The sequence below is a fragment of the Macaca nemestrina genome, chromosome 1 (assembly GCF_043159975.1).
Source record: "Macaca nemestrina isolate mMacNem1 chromosome 1, mMacNem.hap1, whole genome shotgun sequence".
Lineage (NCBI taxonomy): Eukaryota > Metazoa > Chordata > Mammalia > Primates > Cercopithecidae > Macaca > Macaca nemestrina.
In genome coordinates, this window is record NC_092125.1 from 86,757,713 (window position 1) to 86,767,342 (window position 9,630).

General features: G+C 54.8%; 1 protein-coding gene across 1 annotated transcript; it reads left to right on the plus strand.

The window, feature by feature from the left end:
* Window positions 1-1,980: 1,980 nt before the first annotated feature.
* On the plus strand, window positions 1,981-8,570 carry LOC105499688 (ring finger protein 187; the record flags this gene model as incomplete). Its single annotated transcript, XM_024787035.2, has 4 exons — window positions 1,981-2,688; window positions 3,752-3,844; window positions 6,639-6,860; window positions 7,472-8,570. Coding segments are annotated over 4 exons (1,026 nt in total), but the record flags the coding sequence as incomplete, so codon positions are not given.
* Between the last annotated feature and the right edge of the window lie 1,060 nt (window positions 8,571-9,630).

Genomic DNA, 9,630 nt, shown 5'->3' on the forward strand with positions numbered 1-9,630 from the left:
CAATTTGCCTCTAATTATCGTTTTTGATATTTTCTCATTCGCAAGATTAGTTCATTATGAAGTTTGCTCATTTTTTATATTTTTTTACTTTTCTCTCCAGCAAGTTTCTAGTTGACTCCACAAATCAGCAAGGCTCTGCTGGAAGCCTTCTAATCTTTACTACACAGAAATAACCTCGGCTTACTATTCATATTTCCCACGGGCATTTAGCGCATTTCCAAGTCGATTAAAAAAATCTTAACAAAGACAAAAATACCTCATTAGATCCTGCGCTTGTTTGGAATACAGATTAAAAAATTTTTTTTTTTAAGACAGAGTCTCGCTCTGTTGCCAGGCTAGAGTGCGGTGGCACTATCTTGGCTCATCGTAACCTCCGACTCCCTGGTTCAAGCGATTCTCCTGCCTCAGCCTCCAGAGTAACTGGGATTACAGGAACGCGCCACCACGCCTGGCTAATTTATGTATTTTTAGTACAGAGGGGGTTTCACCATGAGCCAGGATGGTCTTGATCTCTTGACCTTGTGATCCGCTTGCCTCGGTCTCCCAAAGTGCTGGGATTAGTGGCGTGAGCCATGGCGCCCGGTCCAGATTTTTTAAAATGCAAAACTTGCACAGTCTTTTTTTTTTTTTTTTTTTTTTTTTTAACGATGCTTGCTTGTTTTCAAAATAATTAAAAAACAAAAACACAAAATTGCTCTTCCCAAAGGCTTCTTTCTTTCCTTTAAATTTATTTTTTAAAGAAAAGCTAGCCGGGTACGGTGGCTCAAGCCTGTAATCTCAGCACTTTGGGAGGCTGAGACGGGCGGATCACAAGGTCAGGAGATCGAGACCATCCTGGCTAACACCGTGAAACCCCATCTCTACTAAAAAATACAAAAAACTAGCCGGGCGAGGTGGCGGGCGCCTGTGGTCCCAGCTACTCCGGAGGCTGAGGCAGGAGAATGGCGTGAACCCGGGAGGCGGAGCTTGCAGTGAGCTGAGATCCGGCCACTGCACTCCAGCCTGGGCGACAGAGCCAGACTCAGTCTCAAAAAAAAAAAAAAAAAAAAGAAAAGCTAACGGCTGGGCGCAGTGGCTCACGCCTGTAATCCCAGCACTTTGGGAGGCCAAGCCGGGCAGATTATGAGGTCAGGAGTTCGAGACCAGCCTGGCCAATATGGTGAAACCCTCCTCTTTACTAAAAATACAACAATTAGCCGGGCGTGGTGGCGGGCGCCTGTAATCCCGGCTACTTGGGAGGCTGAGGCAGGAGAATCGCTTGAACCCGGGAGGCGGCGGTTGCAGTGAGCCGAGAACGCGCCACTAGCGAGGCTCTGTCTCAAAAAAAAAAAAAAAAAAAAAAAAAAAAAAAAGAAAGAAAAGCTAACAAATGCTGTTTTGTCATGCATCATCACGGAATGAATGAGAGCTCCTGCCAGCCAGGAGACAGCGGACTACCAGGGTTGCTTCCCAGAGGTCCAGAAGGGAGGTCGCGCGAGAAGAGGCTCCGTGGGATGGGTCCACGCAGCGAAATCCCACGCAGGGTGGGCGTATACGAGTGTCCACGTCCGAAGGGCCCGTTCAAGGGCAGATCCCTGAAGGTTGGGTGCACGCAGGGCACGTCCACGCGGGCAGGCCCTTGCACGCAGGGAGTGCCCACGCAGGGCGGGTCCGTGTAGGATGAGAGCAGCGAAGGAGGCCCACGCAGGCCATTTCGCACCCCGTCCTCAGCCCACGCTGGCGAGCTACCGCGGGGAAACGCGCAGCTCAGATCTTAGCAGCTTACAAGAACAACCTTTTAAAAATGGAACCTTCAAGTAAAAATAAAACTTTTGTTTCCTTCTTCTACAGGAGTTATTGATGTAGGAAGGGACAGTCCCAGTAACATTTCAGGATACGACTTGGGCCGGTCCGCAGGCAGGAGAGTGAAGCGCGCAGCTGCCAGGACTTACGGGGTGACGTGCGCCGCTGCTAGGACCTTGCAGGTGGAGAGCATAGTTGCCAAAACCAAGGCGGAGGAGTGCACCGCCGCTAGGATCCGGGCGGAGGAGCCCACCGCGGCCCGGACTTATTACGGATGCAGTACACTGCTGCCAGGATCTTGTCTGTGGAGGGCAGCGGGGCCGGGACCTCAGTTTGCAGCACACCGCTGCCAGGATCTCGTCGGCTGAGCGTTCCGCGGTCCGATCCCCGCCCCGTGCGCGTCGCCGGCGTTGGCGTCGTCTTCCTGGTGCTGGTCTCCGTCCGGTCGCCGGTCGCCTTGGTCTCCGGCCCTCCCCAGACGCTCCCGCACCCTTGCCGACCCCGCCGTCCGCAGCCCTGGCGCTCCCTGCGGGCCCCGCCGAGGCCGCCTGCGCCCTGTGCCAGCGCGCGCCCCGGGAGCCGGTGCGCGCCGACTGCGGCCACCGCTTCTGTCGGGCGTGCGTGGTGCGCTTCTGGGCCGAGGAGGACGGGCCCTTCCCGTGCCCCGAGTGCGCCGACGACTGCTGGCAGCGCGCAGTGGAGCCCGGCCGGCCCCCGCTCAGCCGCCGCCTTCTGGCGCTCGAGGAGGCGGCCGCGGCGCCCGCGCGCGACGGCCCGGCCAGCGAGGCCGCGCTGCAGCTGCTGTGCCGCGCTGACGCCGGCCCGCTCTGCGCCGCCTGCCGCATGGCTGCAGGCCCCGAGCCACCCGAGTGGGAGCCGCGCTGGAGGAAGGCGCTGCGCGGCAAGGTGCGCGCGGCGGGGTCCCGTGCCCCGCCCCGGGCGGTGCCCTGCGCCTCTCCGCCCCTGCCCCGGTCCCCCTGAGCCCTGGGCCCTTCCCATTTCCACTGTCCCTGTCCCCGGATTGTCCCCCTCCCTTTACCGCCACTGGTCCCCGCTCCAGCGTGTGCTGGGCCCCTCCTCCTTGCAGCTTGCCTCCCCACGTTTTCTGCGTCTCTTCCGAGTCTGGTCCGCGTCCCCATCTTGGTGTCCCCTGCTGGGCGGTGCCTTATCTCCCCATCCCCTACCTTCTACGAAGTCCTTCCCCCACCAGCGTCCATCTTTGTGGTCCCCACCACTAGCTGTGCCCTGCCTCACACTCATAGACCCCCCTCTAGTTCCCACAGATTGACTCCCCCACTCACTGTTCCCTTGGGGAAGACATCACACCTCTCGACCCTCTGTATTCCACTATGTCCACAGGCCTGGCCCGCCTTCTTGTCTGCTCTCCGGGCCACCCAGCCCTCACTTGCACCGCCTGTCCCCTCTCCCATCTTTCAGAGACCCGCTCTGGGAGTCTGGCAGCGACGGGTCTGGGAGTCTGGAGCCTTTCCCATGGCGGGTTGTTTGGGGGATACAGAGTAGGAGAGAACAGCCAGCCTGGGGTCCCGCTCTTGAATACAGGGGAGGGGAAGCCAGCCAGACTGTGCCCCTGGGCGCTCCTCCTGCATTGAGGGCTCTTGCCACCAGGCAGAGTGACCCCCATCCGGCTCAGGCAGGGCAGGGTGTAGGGCAGGCTGTGCAGACCTGTGGTACAGACCGAACTCACACTGAACAGGGCCACTTACAGACACACAACTCCTAAACCCACCTAGACAGTCCCCTTAGCCCCAGCACCCAGATCCTTCTGAATAGGTGTGAAGCCCAAGAAACCTTTTGGCTGCCTGTGTGTTCCTGCCCTAGACAACAGGGCTTCGAGATTATCTCTGGAATGGTCAGACTGTGTGCATTCAGCTGGGGTGATGTCCCTCAGAACTGGGCTAGGTTGGGGGAGACCTTCTGCCCACCCCTGGTGACCTTCCTCTCTTTCCAGGAGAACAAGGGGTCTGTGGAAATCATGAGAAAGGACTTGAATGACGCCCGGGACCTGCATGGCCAGGCGGAGTCAGCAGCTGCCGTGTGGAAGGCAAGTGGGGGGCCTGGGGGCAGCCTGGAATGAGGGGACCGGGGACTCAGGGCTCTAGACAAAGGGACCACCAGGCCAAGCAGGCCAGGCCTCTGAACTGCTCAGCTGGTTGGTTGGAGGAGGGGCCTCTGGACTTTAGTGAGTTTCAGGGTATTTTTCTAGGATGTGTTTGTATTTTTCAAATAGAATCTAGCCAAAGTCAGTGGAAGCCTCTTTTTCGCCTCACATTTTACCTGTAGGTGATGGCAGCATCAGACTTACTCTTTTTTTTTTTTTTCCAAGAGACAGTCTCATTTGGCTGAAGTGCAATGGTCTGCTTGTAGCTCACTGCAGCTCGAACTGGCCTCAGGCGATCCTCCCACCTCAGCCTCTGGGACTATAGGCATGTGCTACCACACCTGGCTAATTTTAGAATGCTTTTGTAGAGATGGGGGTCTTGCTGTGTTGCCCAGGCTGGTCTTGAACTCCTGGCCTCAAGCGATTCTCCTGCCTTGGCCTCCCAAAGTGCTAATTTTTTTTTTCTTTTAAAACACATCTGTAACTTTCTGTGGTCCTCTTGTTCTGATCTGAGAGTTGCTCATTTTTTTTTTAAAGGCTAGAAATCCAGGATCAAGGAACTGGCACAGTCTGTGTCTGTTGAGAACGCTTCCTCGTTCATAGATGGTGCCTTCTCACTGTGTCCTCACATGGAAGAAGTAAGGGTGTTTCTGGGGTCCTTTAAGGACACTGATTCCATTCTTGAGAGTTCCACCCTTACAACCTCATTACCTCCCAAAGGTCCTGCCTCCTAACACCATCACCTTAGGGATGAGGATTTCAGCATGGGGATTTGGGGAGGCCACAGACATTCAGACCACAGCAGTGTTACTTTCCTTGGGTGCCTTCCACAGCATTACATCCCAAAGGGCAAAGGGACATCCCACTAGATTCTTTGAGGTTACTCACAAGTAAAGCTCTTCAGTCGTTTAAACTCTCTTTGGTGACTTTTTCCTCATGTGTAGTAAAAAATCTGTGTGCCATTTTCTCTGGGTTTCATAAATTCCTACTTCCTCCTTTTAACCTGAAAGACAGAGTGATTTTCAAAGGTGCAGCAGCTCTTGGGTAATTGGCTGCACCTTGAGGCTGAGGCCCGCATTTTTACCCCAGCTTGAGGCTGAGGTAGACTCTCTGTGTTCCCGGTGGTGCTGAGCCCTTGCCTACTCTCCACAGGCCTGAGGTGCAGGCCTCACTCAGTGACAGGTGACACACAGAGTCCCTGATGCCAGTCGGACCCCTGGCACTTCACACTGCCCTTGGGGGCTGCTCTGAACTTCTCCTTGCCTTGTGAGTGGTCAACACTGCCCAGTGCAAGTGAGGCTGGAAGGCTTTGGGGACCTCCAAGTTTTTAATAACTGTGTGTTACCCCCAAGGGACTTGTTTTGCCCACAGGTTTTAGGTTGGAGTTTTCAATCTGTCCTGTTTTGGGGGTTGGTGGCTTAGATGCTGGGATGAGAGAAGCCACCTAAATTCAAAGGAAGGAGTTTGCAGTGTGCCGCATCAGCCAACCAGCAGACACCCAGCTGTCATTTGCATTCTCTCTCAGCAACAAAAGCCTTGGCTTCTCATGACTATGGCTGTCACCTGCCCTGTGTGGCCCAGGGCCAGGTGGAAGCCATCCATGACTCTGAGTAAAATCACAGTAGCATCCTCCTCTGCTCTCCTGTTTCCAAGGTTAGGGGTTGGCTGGAAACCAGCTGAAGAGTGGCAAGTGTGAACGCTGTTTGTTGAAGGCTGATGGGATGGTTTTCAGCTGTTGGAGTTCTGGTGTGGGCACAGCAGGGACAGTTTCTGGCAAGATGGGTGTGTGTCCTGCCTTGACAGTAACGTGCCTGACAGGCTCTAGACCTAGCAGGGCCACTCAAGGATTTACTGTTCCCTTGGCCATGGGAGACGGGAGAGGAACTGTCTTCATGTGCAGCTGACCACTGCAGTGTCAGGGAGAAAGAACTCTACTTCTCCCCTTTTAGGGTCCCAGGCTGGGCCGGAGAATTAAACTGACATAAGCTAAACTAACAGGGCCAGGTGCAGTGGTTCATGCCTGTAATCCCAGCAACTTGGGAGGCTGAGGTAGGAGGATTGCTTGAGGGTAGGAGTTCGAGACCAGCCTGGGTAACATAGTGAGACCCCCATCTGTACAAAAATTAAGAAATTAGCCAGGTGTGGTGGTGCATCTGTGGTCCCAGCTACTTGGGAGGCTGAGGTGGGAGGATACTTAAGCCCAAGAGGTTGAGGCTGCAGTAAGCTATGATGGCACCACTGCACTCCAGCCTGGGTGACAGAGTGAGACCCTATCTCAAAAAAAAGGAAGATAGATTAGTGGGAGAAAAAACATAAGTTTTTTTTTTTTTTTTTTTTTTTGAGATGGAGTCTTGCTCTTGTTGCCCAGGCTGGAGTGCTGTGGTGCCATCTTGCCTCACTGCATCCTCTGCCTCCTTGGTTCAAGTGGTTCTCCTGCCTCAGCCTCCTGAGTAACTGCGACTACAGGCATGTGCCACCACGCCTGGCTAACCTTGTATTTTTAGTGGAGATGGGGTTTCACCATGTTGGCCAGGCTGGTCTTGAACTCCTGACCTCAAGTGATCCACCCATCTCGGCCTCCCAAAGTGCTGGGATTACAAGCGTGAACCACCACACTCGTGCCTGAGCAGCATGTTTTAGAGTGGCATGTTCTTAACTCCTTCAAGAGGGAACAGGTTCCCCTTCGCCTGGGGAGAGTGGGCGAGGACACAGGTCTTTTCCTGCCACCTGTCTGCAGGGACACGTGATGGACCGTAGGAAGAAGGCACTGACTGACTACAAGAAGCTGCGGGCCTTCTTTGTGGAGGAGGAGGAGCACTTCCTGCAGGAGGCTGAGAAGGAGGAGGGGCTACCTGAGGACGAGCTGGCTGACCCCACTGAGCGGTTCAGGTCACTGCTGCAGGCGGTGTCGGAGCTGGAGAAGAAGCACCGGAACCTGGGCCTCAGCATGCTGCTGCAGGTGTGGGATCCCCGCTGGGTCTGTCCACCATCAGGCCAGGGTGGACGTAGGCAGCAGCGAGCCACTGGGGGGCCATTGCCCGAGGTCAAGGCTTAAAAGCCCAGCCTGACTCCCACTGCCGTGGCCTTGCAGGGCTGATTTTGGGAATGGGTGGGTGGTCAAGGAAGGTGATAGGAAGGGGTTTTAGGTTGAGAAGGGTCTGAGGTGTCCCTGACCTTCACAAGGGAGGACACTTGGTATGCCAAGTGCCTGAGGCTTCTGCCTCGCCCTAGGGTTCTGAAGGCAGAAGCAGGCAAGAAACTCAGCCTCAGGGCTTTTCTTCTGCCTCTGCCCAGGGCCTGGCCTGAACCCCAGAGCCCGCAGCAACCCAGATGGCCTTGAATGGTTCAATTGCCTGTGCCAGCCATAGGTGACAAGGCTTTGGCCTTGGGGAGACAGAAGTCTGGGCTAGGCCCTGGGTTGGTTGTGCTCAGGACAGTACCTCATGCACTGTCTCATGTGCACTCTCTCTTGCTCTCTCTCACTCTCTCCTTTTGTCTTTGTCTCTGCCTCTGTGTGTCTCTTTCTCTGTTGTTTTGTGTCTCTGTCTTTCCCTCTACCTTCCCATGCAGTGATGGCGCCAACCGGCGGCAGTCCCAGAGTTGGAGGCAGGAGGGGATGGATCCTCATCTCCTTGGGAAGTGTCAGCGTGTGGCTGTCAGGGAAGCGTGGAAGGCGCCCGGCCTTGGGTCCGTCTATATAGTTGTGTGTTTCAAGAATGTCCCTTTATCCTTCACCCTGAGGCGTGAGTGTTTTGGGGGCTACAAACACCTCCCGGTAGAGGCTGGACCTGAGGACCCTTCCGACCTGTGCCCGACCCTTCCTGAAGTCCTGGCCACAGCCCATCTTCCATGAGTCCCGGCAGCTCTGGGCCATGCCCTTCCTCTGTCACCTATCTGCCCCTCACCTTGTCATCCACGGACCCAGACCCTGCACCTTCCATGCGGGCCCACAGATCCTTGGCAGGTACCTGAGGTGCACCATTGAGTGTCGAATTTGGGGTTAACATCTAGAAAGAAGAACGCACATGAGGCTCTGTGAAGGCTGGAACTCAGGTCTTCAGGGAAGAGAAAGGAAGACTGGATTGCACCTTGATGCCTCCTGAGGAGGCAGCCCTCCTCTTGAGGTGGGCTTGGGCCCCGCCCAGCCTTATCCGCGTCGCTCTGTCCACCTCCCCCTTCCTGGCCCCCACCCTGCCTCTGTGTCTCCCAGAAGCCCTCCCTGTGCTCCACCTGCCTCCGTAGAAGGAACTCTCTTTCTCCTTTTTCCTGGGCGAGGGGGCTGGCAGGTGGCTAACCCCATTTAGCATCTCCAGGCCCTGCCATGGTGTCTCATCTTGCTGTTCTCTCTGGCTCTTTCTCTCTCCCCATTTCCTTTAGTAGTTGAATTTTGCAAAGCTCGTAGCAGTAGCTCAGTTGCCTGCAGCATCCTTGTGTGTAGATAAATTCGTCTAGTCGACAGAAACTCAGCACTGGGGACAGGATTGCAAAGTCTGGGACATAGATGCAGGCAGATGTTGAGATTTGGGTATAGCTGGGCTTGTGAGCAGTGCCTATTTCCAGATGAAGCCTTTCAGCCTTTCCGAGTTCCCGGCCTTTGGTGCGATGTCTGTGAGTTTGACCTACCCAGCGTGTGAGCTGGTTCAATGTTGAATAAAGTGAGTTTGTGTCAGCTCGTTTGCTTCGTCTCCGTATGTCCACCTCTTCCCCCTGCTCTGGCCACCCTCCAGCGTCAAAGGAAAATTCCTCGTGACACTTGCTAAAGCATGGTGAGGAGATCTTTCATTGGGACCATGGAGATGGGTGTGGAGCCCTTTCCTTGGGGCCTCAGGGTAGATGGGGCTCCACCCCGACACAGTAGGGCAGGGGTTGGAGAAGCCGAGGAGCAGTGTGGGGTCCATTGGTGGGAATGACTGTGAGGAGACATCAGGGCTGAGGGGGGTCTGGGGGCTAAACCCACCTCACAGAGTCCTTGCTGCAGGCAGGCAGGGTGATCAGACATTGGTTGCAAACGGTCTGATAGGAACCCAGTCAGGTACCATTGAGGGTGGTCAGATATTATGGTTAAACCAAATTAGGGTTCTTGCTAAAACGATTTCATAAGAAAGGGCACAGAGGACCCTAGGAGAAGATTCCAGAGCCTGGCCAAGTAGATAATCTTTGTCAGCACGCCAACAACATCCCAATCCTGAGAACTCCAGTTTGTCTTTCTCACTGTCTCTACCTGCTGCAGTCTGCTGTCGTCCCCAAGTGTCCCTGCCCCTGCGCTGCACACCTGTGATGCATGCCTGGCCAGGTCCTGATGGGACAGAGTCTCCCGCAACATCCAAGTGTCTCCACATCACCAGGTCCAACAGTGGCTTCACCATCCTCACCTAATCTAGCTGACCAGCAACATCCCACCCTGTCAATCACAACCTGTTTCTATTTGAAAAAATTATATACTTATGGGGCACAGTGTGATGTTTTGATATCTGTACATTGTGGAGTGACAGAATCAAGCAGATTCATGTATCCATCTCATGTTTTTTTTTTTGTGGTGAGAACATTTGAAATCTACACTCAGCAATTTCAAATACAGTCATAGTCATCCCTCTGTGTCCAAGGGGCATTGGTTCCAGGACCCCTTCCTGGATACCAAAATCCGCAGATGCTCAAGTCCCCTGCAGTCAGCCCTCCCTCTGCACGTATGTGGGACACTCAGATACGAGGGCTGACTGTGTACAGTACAC